General features: G+C 38.3%; 2 protein-coding genes across 2 annotated transcripts in view; one reads left to right on the forward strand and one right to left on the reverse strand.

Moving 5' to 3' along the window:
* Window positions 1–2,696, reverse strand: part of LOC139147581 (uncharacterized) — a 31,770-nt gene extending 29,074 nt beyond the window's left edge. The window contains exon 1 of the mRNA XM_070718711.1: window positions 2,581–2,696. The gene's annotated coding sequence lies outside the window, so the exon portion shown is untranslated. The remainder of the gene's footprint in view (window positions 1–2,580) is intronic.
* Window positions 2,693–8,861, forward strand: LOC139147582 (zinc finger protein 273-like). Its single transcript, XM_070718712.1, has 3 exons — window positions 2,693–3,242; window positions 4,110–4,358; window positions 5,828–8,861. The coding sequence occupies exons 1-3, from the start codon at window positions 3,098–3,100 to the stop codon at window positions 7,168–7,170; spliced, it is 1,737 nt and encodes a 578-aa protein (XP_070574813.1). The 5' UTR covers window positions 2,693–3,097; the 3' UTR covers window positions 7,171–8,861.
* The last annotated feature ends 15,813 nt before the right edge of the window (window positions 8,862–24,674 follow it).

Consider the following 24,674-nt stretch of genomic DNA (forward strand, 5'->3'; position numbering starts at 1 on the left):
ATGTACAGGGTCAGGAATGAAATTTCACTGGAACTAATAATTATCAATCCCAAAATGACAGAAGTCTCATTTCTAAAATATACCTATATGTTCATTACTAAAAGCTGATATGCATCATGTATTTGCAGCCAGCTGGTATTGTTTACAGACCATTTGATAAACAAACAAAATGCGAGCATCGCAATTAATGCATGCAAGCCTGAACAAGAAGGCTTGAACTTAGTTGTCCTTGACTGCCATACCTGTGGAGGTAAGAGTTAGCATTCCACAGGTCAAGTTGGTATTAAAATTCAGTTGTGATGAACTTGGCACCTAGCAGTTATCAGATAAGTGAACTGGGTCAGTTTCATACACCTACAAGTAGTGGCAGGTGGTACTGAACCCAAGGCTGATAACAAAATTTGGGATCACAATAATGTAACCAATGACTTCCAGAAGCCAATGACATGTTGACCCTCTCAAAACTAGGCCACCGCAAACTCTAAAACACTGGCAAATGTTCATTACTTTAACCACAATTTTATGAGATTATAATGTTCACTGTACTGGCAAAATGTTGTACACATGGTATGTCACATAATTGTCAAGCCAAATACATTATGTATCTCTAACTAACACAGTTTTAACAATTTGTGGACTGAGTGTAATTGTTCATTATCTTATCAACTCTGACATTCTCGTTGACTTGTGTTGTAAGAAAAAAGTGGAGAGTGACTTGCACAAAAGGTGTGGGGCCTTAACTTTATCAAACAATGGTGCAGCATTTCTGAAGAGATGGTAGGTTTCAATTCCCTCTCACCCCAACGGCCAGGACCTGTTACTACTACATCTTGATTAAACACAAATTCTCATATCTTGATGAAATATGTGTCCAATGCAAATTTACCTTTTATCAGTATTGTGACATTACACCTCTGCAATCATTAATCTGTCAGGGCAGTAAATCATTAGCTGCCAACTTGTTACAACCTGCAGTACTCCTGTTTGATTTACACTCACTATATCAGTTCTAAATTTCCTGTCGACATTACTACCACCTCCACCAGAACAACATCATCAACACGTACAGAAACTCCGCAGATATGAACAAAAAATCATGATAAATGCAACAATACAAACAAAACTTTCAATTCCCAAGAATGGGTTTTTGTATTTTGAAAAGAACATATGAATTCATGAGACCTCATCAGCCGGACACTGTCCTTAGCTTTACTGGGTGAGTGTCATGGACCGCTCACAGTGAACTATAACTGTTCTTTATCTCATACAATGTCCACACATGCAACACATTGGCTACAACGAAGTCAACATTTTTTTTATTAATGGGATAAAAAATGTGGTGATAAAGTAACAAATACACACAACTTCGATGCGATGCTGTCAGCGATTCGTGCAAATTTTGATACAAAAAAATAAACAGAAACACTTCATTCGCGATTATCACCCCTCCATTTCGTATGCGACATAAAGTGACCCAGAGTCGAAGTTAAGTTTCGGGGCGGTATTCACTTTATCTTTCTACAAAAAGCTACACATTACTGTATGAGGGTCGGGACAGAAAGGACTGTCCTACCGATAATCGCATTTGAGTGCATGTATGCTTGATAAATTGGCATGTATCCTGGCAAAATAGCTGTTGAGGACATCGATTACGCTTCGGTCGGCAGGTACCGGATAGCAATAAACTCGCACGTTGAAACTCTAAACGCTGTAGACGCTGTGGGCCCACCGGTGGCGGTACAATTTTTAGTCCGGTAAATTACTAAACCTTCGGGGTGATAATTAGATACCGTTGACTACACCTGAGCGGTACTCTATTAGCATAAAACGGGCTTAACTTATTACATAACTACGTTATCCTTTCAGTGTTTTGCACTATGTTGCGTAATTCGCACTGCCAATTTCCTTGGTTGGTTGTCGAGTCGAAGGCCTTGATTTCAGTCAGCCATCGGAACATTCCATTCCAAAGCGACTTTTAACACACACACACAATCAATTATGTATTATAGACGACTTCCTGTTTTTCTCGATATCACCGCACGAAACTTTTCACGAAACTTTTTGTATTTTGACGACTACTTAATCTCCTACGTAAGTTTGCCAATATTTTACCAAAACGTTTCAGATTTCGATAGCTCTGTCTCGCTCCAGGGTTTGTAGTCGAAGCGCCGATCACAACGTTATTCCAAGTGTCCCAACACTTCGAAGAACGCAGCTCGGCTCAGACGTATAATTATGCAGAGCAGTAACTAACCGGATACCACTTTTCAAGTTTCACAATTCTCTAGCCTGGCAGTGATCCGAGCATTTATTTGAGGCCTTGACTTCATTTCTTTCGAAACAGAAAATGTCTGACTGAAGTCGAACCTGTGTTGGACAACAGGTATGCGGAGTCGGTGAACCAACAGTTAATGCAAACACGATGGCAAAAGTTTTACGAGTTGACCACCGTGCGTACACACATATTGACGATAGAAGGGAATTCCCCGTTCGAGTCCCGAACAGATACGCAGCCTGAGTGACTGTATAAAATATCTTTTCTGTGACACTTAACACAAGGAAATGATGATGGGGACTTACCTCCACCAAGGAAGTGATCAGTTGCCTAATAGGACCGATTCTCCACGGTTCTTTGCACGAATTCGCGAGGACGGCAACACCGCTGATAGAATGCCCTCCCACCACTGAGGTGACCTTTTCAGCACAAAATTTATGCAAGAAAGATATGACGGACTGCGCCGCGTCCACAACATTACTCGTATTACGATACACCTTGAAAAATGGAGTGGCGATAAAATATCGTAAATTTTGTGGTGGAGTGGATATTAAATAGTTTGGAAGGTTTTCATGATATACTAAACGTAAATACTGAACTAATTGACAAGTTTTCAAGTTGGAAACTTTGAAATTTACGTCACACTTTTCCCAGCATCCACTGCGATGCGCCATTTTGTTTTACGACTGCTGCAAACATTTCCTGGATCTGAGAGGTGTTCGCCTCTGCATCGTTATTTCTCCAACAATTTTAGTGTCGCTTGATCCGTACACATAACAAGCGATAGTTTAAATGTAGTGACTTAATCTTCCACATTCTAAAATGTCGAACGAAGAGGGACAAGTGCAGGAAGACCCCCAGGTCGGAGATAACCAAGCTGTTGTTGTAGTGACCACCGCTTCGCTGGAAAGTTGTCTCGCCGAACAGGGAAATATGCAACACCACGGAGTTGATGCTGGGGCAACAGGTAAGCTCATCTCAAACCGCAGTGCTCGGGGATTATTTTTCTCTGGCTGAAATATCACTTTCTGCTTAGTCTTCCGACGATGAAAGTTTAGGTCGATAAGGTGAATGACCTCAGGCCTCTGACCTGTCAACTGGGTAATTATCCCTCCTGCGCACATTAGATCATGATTTGCCTCAAGAATCCTCGATGTTGACCATAAAATTTCGATTATCATTGTGAGTTCATTAAGTAGATTAACAGTGCATTCTTTTTCACAATTATGTGTTTTAGTCATGTATTTAGTCGTTCAGAATGTATACATATGAAACCGGTCCTCCTGTTAATGTTATGACCAAAAATTAGAATGCCAATGGCAAAGTGATAATATGTAGCTCTGTATCACTGCCTCATCACAACACGGAGGTAAAATTACCTCCATGATCACAACTAAAAGTACTAACTTTACATTAAACATTAATTTTGGTTTCTTGGTTCTTAATTTTACTAACAAATGTTTACATTGCAATTGTATCTATACATTGTACATGTATAGATATGTTGGATGTGATGGACATTTCTAATTATGAAGAGTTCGGAGAGATTCATGCTTTTTTGTTGTATGTAAACACAGTTAAGGTATTTGGCCTACACTGAGCAGTAATCCACTGAGCAATCTCACGAGTCTACCTATTCCTGGGGGATCCAGTGGATTCACAATGTATGATAAGGACCCTCTATCAAACCTCTATTGTTTTCCATAATGCAGGTTGAGCCCTGTATTCTTTACAGGTGCAGCACACAAGACTAACAGATAATGAAAACTCTGAGAAATCTGTCTTGATCACTACTAATATATTGTCTCGTCGGTCCATGACTTTTCCCTTGCAGAGATAATCCAGACGGTGCCAACGATGATTGAAACCAGTGAAACAGAGCCTGCCAGCACTGCCACTGTGACAGTGCAGTATGTCACACCATGCTCAGAGAATGATGTCACCACTGTTACATCTGCAAATGCAGCGATGACGCTCAACGGACTCCAACAAGAGCTGGCCCTCAATCAAGACGTTCTGATATGTGGTCACTGCAATCAGCAGTACATAGATATAGTTGAGTTTCTCAATCACAAGGCTGAACGTGAGTTTCTTTTTATTGTTTTTCACCATGTCTCTGGTAGTTATTGCCTTGTGAAAAAAGTCCTAGCTGGCTATCAACAGGGTCAATTACCTTCCGTATTCACATGGTTGTCATTGAACAGGTACATATAAGGGGACAAAGTCTCTTGACACTACCCTGGTTATGTTTGTTTAACTTGACAAGTTTAATACTCTAAGTTGTGTCGTTCTGCTTCCTGAAATACCATATGCTGAATTTTATATACATAGAAATACTTTTCGCATGTATATTTACAGTAAAACATCGTTGATTGCAAGTTCTTTGAAGTGCCTAGTTGGCTGCCTTTGTAAATCCATTGCCAGAAACTATACTTCTAGGTCATGAGGCAGGAACCTTCTAGCTTTTTCACAGAATTACAGTACAGAGTCCATACATAAACAGTGCTGTTCAGATATTTAGATTCGATACAGTTATTTCCTGCATAGAAGAGAAACGATACTAAACCCATTCACATTACAATAGGAATAGTGGATGTTGTATCATATTGAAAATTTGAAAAATATGTTAGAAATCATGTTTGTCAGAGCAAAAATTTGAATTGCATAAAGTGCCATCTTTTTAGCATTATATACTGATTCTGCATATTTTCATTTGTGATAAAAGATTTGCAATCTTTTAATTTATAAATAGACTTGACTTGACAAAAAACTTGACTGACCTAATGATAAAATTTGAATATAAGCCCTATGTCGAATTTCATTTAAAAAATGCAAATACCATAATTGCTGGTTAAAAAGAAGAAAACAACAAATCTTAGATCAAATATTACAAGAAAAATCCCACTAAATATCCATTCTGTATGGCCAGTCTGCTCTGTTTTATTCAGCCGATTAGTGTAAGCCCTTCAGTTAGTACTTTATATAAAACTAAGTTGTTGAGAATGGTAGAGATTGTTACACAGTGACCAAATGAACACTGAATTCACACTCAAATATCTCCCAAGCAGCTTTAGATCAGGGGGGAAAATGTGTTGGTATGCGTGTGGCTGTTTCAATATACATGTATGTATATTCTTGAGAAAAAGTGTAAAATCATTTCCAATTTTCTGGTATCAATTCCAATAGGCTGAATGACCTATGGTTCATTCTGTCAATTTTGGCTTTGTGAATTTGCTTAGCAGCAATTTTTTCAGACATGTTTAGGCCAAGAGGGTTTCTGGTCACTGCCCATGTCATTTCAGAACCTGGGCATCATGGCTTTTTTTTGGGGGGGTTACATAACTCATCAGTACAGCTATCCTTGATATCCCTGTTTGCATGTCTTACAATGCTAAAAAGAAAATAGAAGTATTAGTGCCAAACCAGCATTGTTAGGAATAACAAAAAAAAGAAAGAAAAGAAAACCGTGTGGCCACATCACTTTTGCTGAATGTCAAGGACCAGAAACAATATTTTTGACCTTAAATGGGTTTGTTTTTTGTCGTCCAATAGATCAAACTGCTGCTGGTCTCCATCGTTGTGAGCTCTGCAGGAAAACCTTCACCACAGGTCTAGTGGCCATTGATCACTACCAAACAAAACACAAGATTGCTTTCCCCGAGAACATCAATGCCAACAATGCAAACGCCCAACAGATGCTCATCTTGCCATCGAAAAAAGACCTCCAACTAGCGGAGCACATCACGGGCATCCAGTCGGATTACGGAACAACAAAACTGAACAACCATGATGAAATCTGTGATTTTAAATTCATCCTTGTCACAGAGAAAATCCAAGGAGCCAAGTTTGAATATGGCAAGACAGCATTTAAGTGTATTCACTGTTCTTTTAAGTGCCAAACAAAATCTGTCCTCGTCAAACACATGACTAACAAACACTGTGAGCTGTTGGATCACATCAGTATGAACCGGGAGAATAATGTTCTTCTTGCTGAGAACGAGAAGATTTTGTTGCTGTCTGAGTTCAGCAAAATGAGTCGCATCAGTGCTGCAAATGATAACCGCGATGGCAGTATGGACAAGAAGAGGAAGAAATCAAAACGCAAGAAGGAAGATTCCTGGGGGACGTACCCTTGTGAGGAGTGTGGAAAGGTATTCAATCGGGCTCGATCGTTGCGTGTTCACTCTGAAACACACAGGACAGAGAAAAATTTCCTGTGCGACGAATGTGGCAAAGCTTTCAAATCGCAAACGAGGCTGCGGGTTCATAGACGTGTCCACAAGGACAAAATCTTCAAATGCTCGCAGTGTGAGTTCCAGTCAAATATCAATGCTGCCATTCACACGCACCGGCAGATGCACACGCAGGGGTCCGTGTTGTGTGACATCTGCGGTTTTGCCTACACCGACAAGTCAACTTTGAATAAGCACATGCGAGTTCATTCCACTGATAGGCCGTTTGGGTGCACCTTTGAAGGCTGCACCTGGAGATTCAAAACTGAAGCCATGTACAAGGCTCACCTGCGGGCCCACACAAGCCACGGGAAATTCAAATGTGGCTTCTGTGGCTACGTCTTCCGCCATAAGCACCACTTGCAGAGACACGAAGCCAACATGCACGGGGTGAAAAATGCCAAATCTTCGCGCAAACAGAAGGAGGAAGAAAAAGACGCCGTCAGTGCAGTTCAGACTCAAGAAGAAATACCGACAACAGAGATCACTGCCACTTCGGCCACACAGCAAATAATAGTGGCCGACAGCAATGGGAATCCCATCACTACGTATGAACAAGCACAGTTTACTGCTTTGCATTACCAAGCTCTGATGCAGCCAGCAGAGACCAGAATCCTCCAGGCAGCTCAGGAACAGGAAAACCAAACTGTCTTTCAGCAATAGATCCCCTCACCTCAAATTGCCACAGTGAATTGATTCTGCAATCAGCAATCATGACGCAGAAACAGAGAGTGTACTGCTGTTTTCCCAGACAACGAAACACGTTCTACAAATGACCACATGTGCACACACAGGGACATGTTTCCTGTTGTGGGATGGAATTCTAGAATTTCATATCCCCCAGTCCTTGATTACTGTTGAGCTTCAGTGATGTCCAGAATTATTCCTCCATCATATCATGAATCAGAACTACTGAACAGGATGCATATTGAGAACACCGGCATTAACCCTTTTCCTGTCAGACGGTATCACTTCTCCATCTGCGAAGTCAGTTTAAATCAGTATTGAGCCAAAACCATACGTGTTTTCACCCACTTGGCTTTAAGTCTATTACAGCAGTGTCAGACTGTAAAAATTCTGCTTACAGCATCTGTGTTTTCAGGGGCCTTCAAATGTTCCTTTTTTGGTAGAAATGCACCATATAGGACATGTTGTGCTTCAGTAGTTTAAACAAACTTGACCTAATGGTGAAATATGAACTTGGCAGGATAAGGATTAATCAGTAGATACATGTACATCCCACACTGATAGTCCAGGATTAATGGACAGATTTCCTCCAGGATTGGCAGGCAGATTTCCACATCTCTAATATCAAGATCACAAGACAGAGTCTGTACTTAAACATCAGGGAATGCTTGCCAAGATGTTGTATAGATGCATAATCTTGCCAAGCAGCCATATGTCTCAAAATGGTATCACTCATCTAGTTTAATTCACTAATTATGTTTGTCCATGAATAAAAAAATACCAGTGAAGCTGAATCACTGTTTTCAGATGTGACTGGGCCTGCTAAAACTACCACAGTGAACCAAGTCGCAGTGCATGCATGTAGAGCAATGACTGCAGCGTTCTCCACAGCTTGGAAAAACAGAAGGGTGGTCAATTTGGATAAGAATACATACTTTGCATATTGTTTTGTCATGAAAATGTATTCTTTTGTATGGTGATTAATTTATGAACAAATCGTGTGAAAAACATCTAGAGGTGGCCCACCGTACCCCTCAAAACACCCTTGTGGAGAACCCTGGACTGAGTTGCAAAACAGAAGGTGGGAGTACAAACAGAGTGAATCTGGTGAAGTCAAGGGATAGCAGATTTCTAGTTTCGTGGGGGTATTTCATCCATTTGTCATGATATTCACATTGTAAAGAATACTGGCAAATCTGGAATGGGCAGTGCAATGAGGTTGTAGGTATTATATTTACCAGTTAGTGAGCAAAGTGGTCCTATTGTCCAACAAAATCATTGTAAGAGCTCTCCCATTGACATCTCTCCCTGTCGGTCCAGCAATTTATGAATAACAAGTAGACGGACAAATTTTCGTGTATTTGCCAATTTCTTGATCCCTTTGTGATCCTTCATCCAATTTTAAATCAACGAATTTAATTTAATAGCCTATGACAGCTATCACTGGATGCTTTCAGGCAGAAATTTATGTTTCTTTCCTAAATAATTTTCAAGTGAAAATTTTGCCACAATTCCACATGAAATGTTGCAATTTGGTGTATGCCACCCAAAATAACAGGATGTAAGTTTATGTTGGGGTCATTAAAATGGCAAAAGTTTACTCCGTTTAAGTTATTGTTAACTGATGTCTTTAGAATTTTGTAAATTAAATTTTTTGTCAAATTGAAGTGAGTCTATGATGTTGTGCAGAAGGATATCTTTGTTTGTGCAGATGTTTATGTGCTGGTATCCACTCAGTACTTGCCAGCATAGACTAGCCCACTAGTTGCTTGAGATTTGTCTATAACTTTGCTCTGACCTATGCCGTCATTGCTGGCTTCGTGATCAATGCAACATCAATGCGACAGTCTGCTAAAGTTTATTTCTTCAGTTTTGCAATCACCAACGATACAGTCTTCAAGAGTTTTGACCATCAATATACTCTATTATGATATTAATAAGCCCACAGACTTGGGACTAGTCTGTGGTGTCCTTTTCTGCGAGAGTCCATCTCCCATCACCCAGCAGAACCTGTACCATCACATTAACAGCTTTCAGTGTCTCTGATTGTTCCATTGTCATTCCGGTTATTCTATTATTCCGTGACCGTTTTGTAGCGGCCTAGTTTCCTATTATTACAGGAAATCATTTTAATGGATGATATTATCGACCGAGAACAGAAGAGTGACACAGCATGAACAAGCAGGATGAACTTCCTGGGTATATGAACCAGGAATTGACGTTTTGACTATTTTAAGTATACAAGTAGTTTGCGAGTGGTATGTATTTCAAGAGGCTAAAAAAACTGCAGATGCACAGTGCTCCAAACAAGAGTCACACTAGAGGAGATGCATTAAAACAAGCACTTGGCGAATAAAACTCACTTCAAACCCTGTCCCTTGAACTAAAGTTTTGAAGTGTAAAAATCTGATTTTGTTTTGCACAAATGACAAATTTTTACAGTGACTGAATATCGTGCATATGCTTGGCTTTCGTGGCAATTTTGGCATATAGTGGTGTGCATTCTATCATACAATAATCACAGTAAGCAAAAGCTCCTCCCTCCATATAAATTTAATGTGTGATGTGTGTTCTTATTATCCATGGCCCCTTGTATATGCAGGATTTCATCCAATCAGCCAAGCCGGTGATGATAAACTACAACCAGAATCTGTACAGAGCCATAAATCTCACAATAAATACAGTTCAGAGAATACCATTACAGCCAAGGCAAACTTTCCAAATCCTTAAAAGGGGCAGTCCCCAGTCCCTGGTTCTCAGATTAGTGGTCATTGAGATTGACTGTTTCTGGGATTTTAGCGCTTTGTTCTCCTTCAAAAGTTGTGCACAGTTAGTCAATTTGCCTGGGGATAAAGTTGATAAGAAAACCTGCCCTTTTAGCTTGCCCTGTCAATAAACAATGTGCTGATAGAGCTAGGGGAATAGGCAGGGGGTTTCCCTGTATCGGGGCATGTTTGAAGTTTTCTACTGCATTTGAAATCAGTGCATGGACGCCACACGTGATGCAGATTACACAGATCAGTGGACCTCTGACCATGTGCTATGCTATAGTACATGGTATATATTGGTAATAGTAGTGACTATTGATAAGTTTACTATTGTATTTGCCATCTCCGATGACCTGATGTGAAATCTATACCTGTCCAGTTGAATTCTTTGTAGGTTTGCCAGTTGTCCGTTTGTTTTCAAGTATGTCTCCATGTGTTGTCAAAACAGAGTCTCGCCTGGACAGAAACATTTCAACCTGCTTTAATGCCGGCCTGTGCATGCAGTACTTGCATTGCAGGTAGTATGGACTCTGTAAATGTGTGAGGTCATGAGATTGTCAATTTACTACAGTTGTGTTAGCTGCTGTGGGTATATGAGAAATTACAGTTGATACAAACTTTGTTACCTAATGGCAGTTGTAATTTTATCAACGCCGTTCTGTAGACCGTATAGACTCTGTAGACTGCGTAATATGTCAATGACTTTTTCAACATTCAGTGACACGGTACTTCAGCTTGTCGGGAAAGACGTGCAGTACTGCTCGGACTAGTTTTGGCACACTCTCAGCTGTCACATGGACAAATGCATGACAGCCACGGTCATTGACCGAAACATGATCTTCATTTCCATAATGTACAGTGTACTTCCTACCTGAAAGAAACACATCCTTGTAATAAATATCTACATGAGTTCACTCTACTCAAAAGGCAATTGTTCAAATACAAAATCAACAACTTGCACTGAAACACAAGATATAGAGACAGATATGAATGCATGTCACACTACTCAACTATACCACACAGAATGGGCGTTTTTTTGTCCCCACTGGCGTTGTACCCTCTGCAAAGCACAATATAAGTGCTGAAACCAAAGAAGAATGCTTTTTGGAGATAAGCAAAATATTCCATGATGCATTTCCTGTGTTCAGGACGGACGGGAACAACCTACTTTTTTAATACCAGCCCTGTTTTATTTTGAATTGTCAGTCGGTAAGCTATTACCATTGTCCAAGTATTTCAGCACTGACCAACCACTTTGATCGTAGAGTTTCCAATTTTTTTTGAAATTTATAGCTTATTTGGCCATGCAGCTACATAGCTGAAGCACTTTCTTTTAAAAATGTGCACTAGACATGCTTGGTTAAACACCGATAAGAGTTACCGTATTGGTTGTGATAAGTACTCTTGAAGAAATTTCATGAGCATACACACATACCGTTTGCGCAACTCAGCAGGACATGAGTGTTATGACGAGGTTGGCTTAATCCTCGACTGGCCTTGCTGACTGCCTGCTGCTGGTTTATAGCCATGAAAAAACAACATTCATCTAACCAATATTGTAAATGATCAATTTTGCAAATCACATGTAGCATGCGCCTAGGGGACAGGTATTTGGATTCTCAAACTTTTACAATATTCTTTTGGCCTACCACTTGTTGGGGCTCATTTTGAAGTAAATAAGTTTTCACTGGCTTATTTTTGTGTAAAATCCAGAATTTTATTTTCCTTCATGGAGATACCATGGGGATGCGGCCATTTTGAATTTCTAATATGGGTAAATGCTGGGTAATTTTTTTCTCTAGTACCAAAATTTGCTCAGTATAACCACCAGTTGTTATTCTTTGAAAGAGAAACATTGAAAGTTTGCTTAAGGAAAGTTTGAGCAAAATTTTATGTCTTTCATTTTTGAGGCACAACTACCTTAACGATCCACATTTGAAAATTTAGACACAAGCTGCTCATAAGAACAACTGGCATTCTTGACTGCTCCGTAATATATGTTTATGTCCATTGTAGTCTGTGACATTCTATTGTAAAGTTGTCAGAATATATGACAGATATTTAAAAGGTGTGCAAGTTCCTCTTTTCATTTTTGAATAGGCTATAAATTTGGTCAGATGAGTGGCCATGAGTGGGCGGGGGACGGTGACATAAACAGGATGCAAAGTAATAGAGATATGTGCAGTGTTGCGAAGTGAGTTTAGCATTTCAGCGTGTACGTACGTCACATGAAGTCCGTGTTGTTGCAACTTGTATCCTGTATTTAATGGTCAAATTCCTGTAAGACAGGATAACTACAAGATCTTTTGACCCTGCCTGGCTTTGTAGTGATTTATTGCGATCATGTAGTCACTGGTTTTAACGGCCAGTGAATTAACAGAGGACTGGATTTGTAGCTAGTGTCACTGTAGTTGCATCTTCGCTTGCCAAGATTTCCGCTTTGGGCAGCTGGATGCTTCCCGAAATCGTGGTTAGTGGAAGACTCGTATCTGGCTAACGAGCCGTGCGAGTGGACAATGCTGTAGTTGATGCATCTAGAAACTCAAATCTTGATATGAAGATCCCAGAGTGGGCTAGCTATAATTTTTGAAGGATTTGCCAGTATTTTTTTTCCTGTTTGTTGAAATGTAGTTTCTAGTCTTCAAAATGCCTTTTGATCAACTTGACAACATATCCTATTTGTGTGTAACAATTTCCCATTGATGGCTGAGTTCTAATCTGGGCTACAAGTAGATCTACAATAAATTGTACGAGAAGACACTTGTTTCTGATTTTGGGGACGAAAATAATGAAAATATTGACAAAACTTACAGGTATCTTCTCGTTCAAAACCAAAGTGTCAATGATAATTATGAAGTGCCTCAAAAAGATGGTAATCTCCTTGTGCTGTCATTTTAACCTGCAGACCAATGCGCAACAGGTATTGCACACAAATCTGCATAATATTGCTTTCATGCAGGGCAACTTTTGGTCAGAATTTTCTTCAGATTTTCTCTTTGAATTCTCAAATTGTAATGATCTCCATCACCACCATAAAGACAGTGTGGGGTTAAACCTTATAGAGGGGTATATATTGAAACTCGATCGTCACTGTCACACCATAGCATTTCCAACATTTCTCAAACTTAGAAATAGGTGCGTGACTGATGTACTACCGTTTGTTCACTGCCTAATATCTTGAATCTTCATGGCAACTGCAAAATTTGCAAGCACATATTTGTGATCAGTGTAACACAGTCAGTGTCGTCAAGGTCTCCACAAGTGGATGTGTTATCAAATCATAACCCCTGATGCCCGAGTGTATCAGGCAAGCGCACGTATTTCTCAATATTTTCCTTTTCCATGAATGGAGAAGATGGGCGTTGCATCGTCGGTTGCCAGACTTTGATCGAGTGGTGACCAACTCCACCCAAATATTGCCAGGCCTAATGAATGGAGTACACTTGTCAACTGTGTAATTTGGGGGTGAAAAAGATAATGAGAGAGATAAACTGAAGACTGTCAGCTTTGGAGTGTATAAATTTATAGACTACCTGACATCCGTTGAGTCTATCCATTTTTTAAAACTACAGTTCATCGCAACTTGATTAACTTGCCATAGAACAGGTGTCACTGGTTATAACCCTTTGAATGCTGTGATTTTTCCCACCAAAATTTTAGTGCAATATTTTACCAATATTTATGGATTTTTCAGTAAGTTTTTTTATTATTTTGGATCAAATGGACATCGCATTTCATTGGCTTCAGTTTTTCATCAAAATTTTGGCAAAAATCTGAAAAAAATTGACTGGGGTAAATTTTTAAAGACAACAAAAATTGACTTTGGCGCTGAAAGGGTCAATTGTCAGGATAAAACCCAAAGTTACCAAATCTGTAGAATATTCTATATATTATATCAATTGCATGCGATTTGTGAGGCATATTCATGAAAATTGTACCACAATTTTGGTGGTGGAACCTCCTTGAACTTAAACTTGCAAAAAACTACAGAATTAATTGTATTCACTTTATGGGACATATTTGTGAATATCTTGTATTGTACCACAATTTTTGTGGTCCCGAATGGAAGCTTCTTGGACCAATTTCATAGTCATAGCAGGTTTTCACCATGGTTCCACAGAATTTTTCTTTTAGGTGCCAATGTGTGATGTTCACTACCTTATGAAACATTTTTTATGCAACTGATCGAGGTTCAGCATTGGTGCAATCCCTGCCTGGATTTCGGTGAACAAAGGAAATTGGTATTATTCTCTGATGACAAGCAGCCGGTGTGGAACTGAAATAAGCATAGAACTGAAATAAAGGACTTTCTACATAAGTTTTTATCTTGTTGCTCAAGTTTTCCCACTTTAGTCATACAGGGGTCATGGAGATATATCTGCACTCTCCATTATCTCACACTGTCTGTAGAAGGGTAACATTTAGTCACTTGTCCAGTCAGCCCCACCCAATGGTCAGTATATGTGGAGATTTTGTGTGCCAATTACGGTCTGTGAAATGAGGGATCTAGTTGAACGACACTCAGCTTTTTGTGACAGGCAGATATCTGCATTCAGTCAAACAAACTTTCAAATACTGTGTGAGCTAGCTGCCACTTGCAACACCCTTCCTTTTTAACTCTACAGAGCTAGAACCACTCCAGTCTCTCTACAGGAAGCTAGAGTTGATATGATGTATAAGTTGACAGGAAGAAATGATTAAGTTACACACATAAGAGATGATATAAAAATAATTGAAGAAATAACACACGTATGCTCCTTAATTATGTCACCATCTTGTCACTGTATGTACACCGGGATCGATGGTTAAAGTCGTTGACCTCTTTAATTGAGGAGACAAGATATGACAAAGTTACCATAGATATTGCGGAACTTTGATCACGTTGGTGTGGTATCTGCGTGGAACCAGAATCTTTTGTGTACCTGTGCAGCAATCCATCACATTTAATCTATTATTACCTGTGCCAATCATGGGATTAAAAAGGGATAAACTAGGTCTATTTGGACATGAAATGTTTCGTTCAATTTCTGCATTGAAATGGAGAAGTCATAAGTTGTATGTACTTTAAAAAAAGTGCTGAAACATTGCATGCATAGACAAAAGGTAATGGAAGGCGATGGTTGTGGGTGTGGGACTCGCACTATCCCTGAGGATTGTATGGGTGAGTTTGAAACCTGGTATTAAGTCCAAAATTGTGGACTCACTATTGGAGTATGGCAAGTCCGAGACCAATTTCAAGGATGACCAGATTGACAGAATCACTATTGGAGGCTCGGACCAGGCAGGTTCAAGAACTGAACCTAATAACTGTCGTGTCCTTGAGCAATTATAACTGGCATTATAAATTTACTCCTCATTGCTTCATTGGGTAATGGGTACCTCATAATAATATCAGGCTTTCGCCTGTTTCGATGATGGACTGAATAAAATACTCTTGACTTTGCAGTTGGACGGGAAAATAGAAAGTGGTGTTATATGACTTGTATCTACTGAAAATTACATTTACCATTAATGTCACCTGGAAGTGTATGCAAATTGTTTCAGCCTGTTTTGTATAAAAGCAACTATGCCTTACTGTATGCACATACTACATTGGGTTGGCAAGGCTTGTACTCGTTTGCATTTCAACATGCAGTGGAGTAAAGAATAACAAACATACACTTACGTTATATAAAGGCCCAGTAACTGTAACTTTTGATGAATTTTTTAAATGTTTTTTGTCAACATCTTGTTCTATTCCAAAACTTATGCGCAGATACAGAGTGTTGAGCTTCTTTTCATTGTAGGCTGCCTGTACATGCTCAGAATCTATTCGTCCGCTTGCCTCCGTACCTCCGACCCACTCCCAGTGGGTCAGAGGTACGGAGGCAAGTGGATGAATAGATTCTAGGCTAGTACATGTGTCGACTACATTTGTTATTCTTGACGAGTGAAGTCTGGACTAGAATTCAAATGTAAACAATAACAGTGTATTTTGCATGTAGAGATGCTGTATGACTTGGAAACGGTGTTTGTCAGTGAACATGTACTTTGGAGAACAGAACAAGAATTTGCAATTGACATACGAAACAAAAATAGCAATTACATCATTCGAGTATAATTATTGATATGGCGCAAATGCTGCGATCTGATTGGTCGAGACATGAAAACAACCATGCTATACCTATTCTCAATACAGCACAGGCACAAGCTTTCAGTTGGAGAAAAATCCCCTTTTTGATGTTTCACTCCAGAAGTTCAACTTAATATTATGATAAAATACCAATAAACCACCTCGGCAACAGGCAATACCACTTGATTTTGACTAGTTCACGTCATATATGCACTCGCTATTGCTAGTGCATATATGGCGTGAACTGGCCGAAATCTCATGGTTTCTCATTACCATCGCATGGTGTGGTTTATCATCAAAAGTTACAGCTACTGTTTTAGAAAGTAATGAATACACTGTCAAGAGTTACAGGAATTGTCATGTTTCAATTTTAAGTGGTCGATGTTAATTAACCTTTTGAGTGCTGTTATTTTTTCCCACAAAAATTTGAGTACAACATTTTACAAATTTTTATGAATTTTTCTGTAGTTGTTTAATAATTTTGGAACAAATGGACATAAAATTTCATTGGCTACAGTTTTTTATCAAAATTTTGGCAAAAATTTGAAAAAAAATTGACTGGGTTACACTTTATAAAGGTAACAAAAATTGACTTTGGTGCTCAAAGGGTTAAACATACCGTAGTTAGCTAACAGAAAGGTCAGTGGCATAAAAAAGTAACAATAATTCTTCAAAGTTGAAAACTCCTTTACAGGTTTACAAGCGCTGAAATATGCCCCTCATAATTTTTCAATCGATTTTACTAACACCAATCATTACACACGCTGTAAAAATGATAGCTGAAACATACGCAATTTATGTTCTCTCACATTCGTACAGAACATAAAGCCTATCATATAATAACCACGGAAAAAACCCTGACATCGTTGGGGCCAAAATTCACAAAATTTGCACATCAATAAAATCAGTTCTATTTAGCGTGAAATTTAAAATTTCAGCAGGACCAGGCACACAATTTAGAGAATTTGGTCCAAATTTACCCATCAAAACTATCAATTGCATTCACTGAAACTTGCATGATCAAGCCTTTCTTGAAAGGTCAGCAACACTGTTTTTATTTACTAGCCTGTTCACTGTCAGGTACTGACAATAAACTCTCAGTCAGACGTCAAAGGAAAGCCTACAACAGCACGGTGACCTTGCCCCAATACATATTTTAGTACCATGGTAGGGAGAGACCTGTCGAGCAATGAACGTTAACCTATGTAATGCAAAGTTACAGCTGAGCCGGCCTTTCACTTCTTTTTTTACGACACAGATACCTGGAACCATAACAAAGGCATACCAGGTAACAACAACAAGGCTTTATATATGTATGTCTATATATATGTATCTACGCCCAGTGAGGCCTGAACATTTATGTACAGTCTATAATTTATATATACAGATGACCGCAATAGCAAAGTACAAAAAAACAAACAGTTCAAGACACACTACTTTTTAAATTGCCTTGCCTGCACACAAAGCTAAAGTTTATTTCAACCTTTCTTTAAATTATTCATAAATTCAATAATTCTAATTTTTCTTTGGTTGTGACCTTCACATCATATACCACAGAATCGGCAATAATATATATTTGAGAGATTTTAGACACAACATAAAGTTTAAGAATATGTGTATATGCAAATCCCTGATATTTGAAAGTTGTGAGGAAATCCCACAGATCGATGGCTTAATTTCCAAATACATGTTTGCAAAGCTATTACTAAGTCTTTGCTTTAGATACATATACACTGTATTACATAAAGTAGGACGTTCCTGTTCGGATTAAGTGTGTAGACACTGCACTCAGACCAACATACCATGTTTAGGCCTACAATGTAAACTCTAGGACTGCATGGTTACTTGGGGTCATACTAGTATTCTGTTCAACTCAGGAAAACAGGTATGCAGATGTTTATACTGCAGGGGGCAGCATGCCCCAATGAGTGGACTTTGTGTCCATACTAAAAGAATGGCAATGACCGTGTCATGGAATTTGCATTTTAAAAGCAAGCGATGAGCCTAGGCTACCTGCGAAACCAAAATAAACACTCAATTATACTCACTGGCTGTATTTTTTCGTCGTTTCCAAAACTCCGGAGGACGTATTGACTATATCCGAGTCAAGGCGTGATTGATATAGGCCAACGTCAATTTATCAATTGCGCGTTGTAATTTGCCCTTTGGTGGAAGGTTACAGCAATTATTCCATGCCCTCCACGTTGAAAGAAGAGACAACGCCTGCAACAACCTAGATACTCTACAGTGGTTGTATACAAGCCACGCCCCTTTGCTATTTGCCTTGTGTTTTACAGAATCTACTTGACAAGATTTTAACTTTTCGCTGCAGATTTGCATTTAAAGTCGTCTAGGATTGACATTCACAAATCATGTCCTTCCCCTCCCCCTTCCAACTTTCCTGCATCCCAAAATAATGCTTTCATTGAACTTCCATGAAAATGAATATCACTATAAAAATTGTCCAAAATACTTTTGACTGTCCATGTTTTAAAAGTTTTGAACTTTTGGGGAAGATTCTCTCTCTGTACCATGCATCAAAACAGAATGCTAATGATCCTTTATGGTCCAATGCTTGTTACCTGAACTTAAAATGTTTAATGGTCATGTGTACGGTATGTTCAGCGTTTGTATTGCTATTGTTGACATGCATGTAGCCTAGTTCCATATTCCCAGCAATCTGTAAAGTCTCGTTGAACAGATATTTCAATAAGTTGCACTTTGCCAGCCAACGCTTGCAAGCTGACGTCCTCTGCAGTATCATGTAAAACACTGTTTACTACTTCACCAAACTGGTATCCCTGATGCCTAATGGATAACTTTAACCCTTTGAGCACCAAAGTCAATTTTGTCACCTTTACAGAATATACCTCAGTCAAATTTTTTCTGACTTTTGCCAAAATTTTGATAAAGAACTGTAGCTGAGGAAATGTGCTATCCATTTGATCAAAAATTATCAAAAAAATTACAGAAAAATTCATAAAATTTGGTAAAATGTTTCACTAAAATTTCGGTGGGAAAAATTACAGCACTCAAAGAATTAATACAGTCAATACCATCACTGAGATCATTTATATCCATACCGAAAGTGACCACATGTGGAACAGAAAGTCGAAACAGTTCAAAATTTACATTACAGTCATAAATTTGAATCACGAGTCGCACATCAGTCATCGAGTATAAAATGTGTCGGAATGTGTCGAACAAGAAAATGTGAGAAATCAGCTGATTTTAGGGACCAGGTGTGCATTTCACCCCACCCCTAACATCAATCACCTCAAATAATCAGATGTCGCAAATCTTCAAGACAGGTATTTTGAAATTATGGTACCAATTTTTCACCGTGTGCAAATTCATATGTAGGGGTAACCTGGCCTCAAACTTTGTTTTCGGGAATAATGGGAGGTCAGATTAAAGTACACACACACTGATAAACATCAGTGATGTATAGAATAAAATCACATGACCAACACATCAATCAACTTTGAGTGAGCTGAACATTTGGTTTTGACATAAAAACAAAAAAATTTGCATAAAATTCATACAAAGCCGTCTGTACATGGAGTAAATTTCTTCACATATAACTTGGTGCTTCAGCAAATTTGTAATTGGCATAACTGCATATTATATGCTCTATGCATGAGAGTGCCTGACCTACTCAAGCGTGTACATGCAACATGTATAGCTTGTCAAACTTGTTAGAAGTAGACTTTAAAGCTTGTCATATGCTTGCTGCTGTTGTTCTGTTTGTTACATTCCACAGGTTCCCAAGTGCAGCACTTTGATCGATGACGGATTCCATGGCGGCTGTTCATCCATTTCCTGGCCACCATTGCCATTCAATGTCCGCTTCTGAAGAACCCTTGCGTCCACTCAGGTTGTCACATTTCATTGATCCGTTGTCAAATTTCATTCGATGTACATGATTTCTAGGAGGTTCCGTCGTCAACACTCTTTTAAATTTGCCTGATGATGTCATCTTGAAGTTGAAAATTCATATCTCCGATGTTTCACACGTTGCTCTCAAAACAAAAATCAATTATCCAGTTTTGATTGATATTTTTTTTGCTAGCATATGACTACGGAAATGCTGACATTCGGTAATGTGCAATCCTGCGTGTGCTTACAGTTTTAACACTGCAACACAACTGAGGAATTAATTACATATAACGGTTGTTCCAGGTAGGTTTTCACATGATTACTGGAATACAGATATAATTTATGCATAAATAAATAACAAATTCAGAAAAATTTTGGATATGACTTAATAATTAATAATGGTACACTAAGATGTTGACTGCAGTTTGCTTTTGCAGAACACGTTCCTTCCATCACAAAGTTTGAAAATCATCAAACTATTTATGAGATGGTCACAGCGTTTTATTGAATGGCATACTGTAAAATCTTTTGCTAAAATAAAAACTCCAGCAAGGTTCACATCAAAATTTTAACTTTCCTCTGTAGAGTGCTGTCTTTATCTTAATGTGAATAGAACCGTAATCACTGGTGCCAAAGGTTTTTTCATGAAATTTGATTTCAGATGTACTTGGTCTTGTAACTTGCTGGGCATATTCACCAAGGGAATGTCCATTTTAACTTCAAAAATCTTTGCATAAGAAGCTTGGCTGCCTCTATGTTACTAAAATACATATCTAAAAGAAGTTTCTGAATACTGATTACAAGAATTTTTATTTCATAAAAGACTCGAAGTAGCTAGGGCATATGGTGTAGCCATTAACTGTGGTTCTAACTACAATTACGAATTTTACGTTTTTTATACGAATCAACAGCATTGTGAAAGCCTGTGTGGCTCAGCTAGATTTCTCATTACAATATGCCATAAAAATCTGAACTGTATGCCAGTGAGTTAAATCGCCCTAGTTCCGTATGTTGGTGGCCGTCTTCACTGCCCGGCTATACAACACGAGGCAGGGTCATGGAAGGTGAACCAGGGTACAATAAATAACATTTGATTTATCCTTCCCATGGGAACGGGTGACGTTAATCCTGTTTTTAACCAGCTGTACAACAACAGGACTGAAAAGTGTCTAGGTATACATGACCTTGACATTTTTTAAACGTGACTCATGTCCACTAGGTCAAGCATTCATTTGCATAACACACCTGTTTGAATGTCATTAATACTACAACGTAGTCAAAGTAGATTTACTGAGCATGTCTTGGTTCGGTAAGCCCTACAGGTACCGGCTTGTCAGTGAAAAGATCCCCTACAGCCACTTATTTACTTGTTTTGTTATGCTCACATTGGTTGGGAACAATTTTCAGTCAGTGGTTCCCCCTCATGTAAGGACGGTCAATGAGTGGTCATGAGGCGTGAAAGTAGGCTGCATCAATATGTGGGCCCGAAATCTATTTTTACAATATGTTAAGAGGAGTATAACGTTAACTTGCATACACAAGGCAGTCACCATTTCACATCTATGGCCATTTTTTACACAGTGTTAGGTGCGAAGATAGTCAAATAAGCTGAGGACCACAGTTCGTCTGCAAGATTGAGCCACCCCTTTAGAATAGTGGGTGATCCCTGCTGCCATGGCAACAGCAGGTCATGAGAAGGTAGGCATGGGCAGTGGCAGTATTGTTGGCAAACACTCACTCTGTCCTCTCTGTTTGTCAGAGACGGCGATATCATTCTTCAACCTCTCTTTTGAGAAACACGGTGACCTTTCCGTGGTCAGGGCGAGTCACACACTAGATTCGGTAATGCATCATTCTTGACAACTGTCTGGCTTTTATGAATAATTGAGATTAGGTTCCCACATAGACTTATCCCCAAAGGTTGGGGTCAGCTGCGTCATCAATCAATATGCAAAGATGATGAAAAGCTGCCATAAACAAAAGCAAGACAAACAAAATTATTAAGACAATAACCGATAAATGCTATGATGCCACTACACAGATTACAGATAATAAGTCTTGTCAAAACATTTTCTTGGTTAGGCGTAGATGGCATATATAAGAATGAAAAGACAAAATGTAAGACATAAATTATTTGTACAAAAAAGCAACCAATGCTTACAATGCTAACATACAGATGGGATATTGGAGGACACAGACAAAGGACAATTTTTATAAAAACAGATGAAAATGTGATCTGAAACAGAAAACAAAAATCTACTTAATTTATCTGATTTGAGAATAAATACATGTAGCACACATTGTGTGCTGGTGAAAAACTTAAAAAGTTTAAGTGGGGGGTCTTGATTGAAACAGTTCCTATCCAAAAAAGCATTTTATTTTTAACTGTAGTAACATGTCAATATCAATAAATCAAATTTCAATTATCAATGGCTTGGTGTGGGACACACTTAATGCATTAAAAGTTTTATCCTGAATTCAATTACTGTAACCATGTATTTATTTGTGTTATTTATCACTTATTATTGTTGTTCTTTTTATTTCAATGACGCTTTTTTTCGATTTCCATGAATTAATTAGAGAAGCTGATAGCAGGTTTGATTTAAGGTAGAACGCGCCTCAGGGACAGATATTAAGACTCAAATTTTTACAATTCTTTAATAATCTATCACTTGTGGGTGCTCATTTTAAAACTCCACGATACAGAAAACTTTTCACCATCTTAGTTTTTCGAAAATTGAAAAGTTTAATTATCCCATTAGAGTTAACACAGAGATAGGAGCCATTTTGAATTTCGAATATGGATAAATGTAAGATAATTTTCTTTCTCTGGTACAGTAATTTGCATGATGACCTCTGATTTTCATTTTTGATTTGGTGAGAGAATGGTTGAAAGTTTCATTGGGGAAAGTTTGAGCAAAAGTTTTCTGTCTCACTTTTGAGGCGCGTACTACCTTAAACAAAGCAGAGCAGTTCACGGTATTTTTTTTTCCTTTTATTACTTTTCTTACTTCAGGTAGTGTGTTCTGATGTCAAAGGGGGCTTTACTACACAAATAGAAACCAACTATTCCGGCAATGCTGTACAAACACATAGTTTATGGGTGATCCGACAGTCAGCATTTGCTGTCACTGGCACTCGATGTGACATGCCGCCTGTCAATCAAAAACGGCAAAAAAGAAACTGAAAATGACTTTTTAAAACCAACTACAGTATACCTTGTATTAATCTGTTCACCCCGAACTCCCTGTGAACAGGGCCACACTCACCACTGATAACAATGGGTTTGGGCCAAACCATTGTGGTGAAAGGTAAACTGAATGTGTTAAAGGGGCAATAAATCTACCTTTTAAATAATTTTTCAGTATATTCTGTTCAATGTACTGTTAACAAGTGTAGCCTGCCAATTGGCATTCAGCATGTTTTTGGTAATATTTTCACCAAATGCACAAGAAAGTATAATTCAAAAAACATGAAGAACAACAAAATGAAATATTTTTAGATCCTTTAGTAAACATTTAAATTCTATTTATCACCCTTAAAAATAGACACACATTTATCTAATACATATGAAAATTGGTCATTTTTGGGAAAAAAAATAAAATTTCAATATTCTTGTCAAATGCTAATTACATTGCAGAATTCAACTCCTCAAGTAATGGTACCAAATTACTAACCCTGGAAAAAACCTGCCACTTGAACTTAGAAAAGTTTGTCAGATAAAATACTGCAAAACATGGAGTGTATACAGACATGATAAGGTCTCATAAAAAATATGTGGAGTCCATTTTTGAATTTGCAAAGACTTATGTACAAATATCTCTTTAAAATGCACATTTCTTTACAAAAGATGCGGACGTTGAAATGGAGAAACCCAGGCATTGACAATCCTTAGCCTTACTGAATATCCGTTTCAAGTTGTGGACACATCAATAGTATTACACACTGTTTCAAGAATGAACAGCTGTATGGAAAGATAGCGTTGGAAATTGAATGAATGACAAAACAAATCAAAGCGGAAGCTGTTAGTGCCTAAAACTTATTCTTCAACTGATCTTCTGAGTGCCTTCTTCAGAAACATGCAGTGTAACAAAATGGAAGTAAGACTTAGATGGCCACCATGTGTCAAGAAGAATGCATTAGAAACATGATGAAGATGCAAAAATGAACAAAAAACCAGTATTCATACAGTTTTGTTTATTATATATAAACATTGATATTTCTTATTATGTTCATAATGTTTGAGGTAAACACAGGTCATTTATATGTATGTCATGCCTGTTTCAATTCACTGCATTCAGCTTTGATATACAATGTAATGCCTTATTATAGAAAGGTAATACATATGCAAACGAGATAATTGTCAATGATAAGTTATGTTCACAAACTTCCGGCATAATTTGTTGTAAGTATCACCAATGTGCCTTTGAAGTCTATAAAGTCTGGTCAAATTCAGTGCATTAAGCTATTCACATATGGCCGCAGATTACATTTAGTACAATTACCTTCATATTACATATAATATTCATATTACACTGAATTTGTTTAGGTTTTTCAGTACAAAAGGGAACTTCCACGCACAGTAAAGTCAACATAGGGGAAGCCTGATCTTTGTTGTAAATCCTCTTGTTTGATACACTAACATATGTGATGATTAATGTTTGGTGTTTTCCATTCAAGAGCCTGTAGCAGTTTCTGACAGTAATGAAAGTGATTGTGAA

The sequence above is a fragment of the Ptychodera flava genome, chromosome 13, assembly GCF_041260155.1.
Source record: "Ptychodera flava strain L36383 chromosome 13, AS_Pfla_20210202, whole genome shotgun sequence".
Lineage (NCBI taxonomy): Eukaryota > Metazoa > Hemichordata > Enteropneusta > Ptychoderidae > Ptychodera > Ptychodera flava.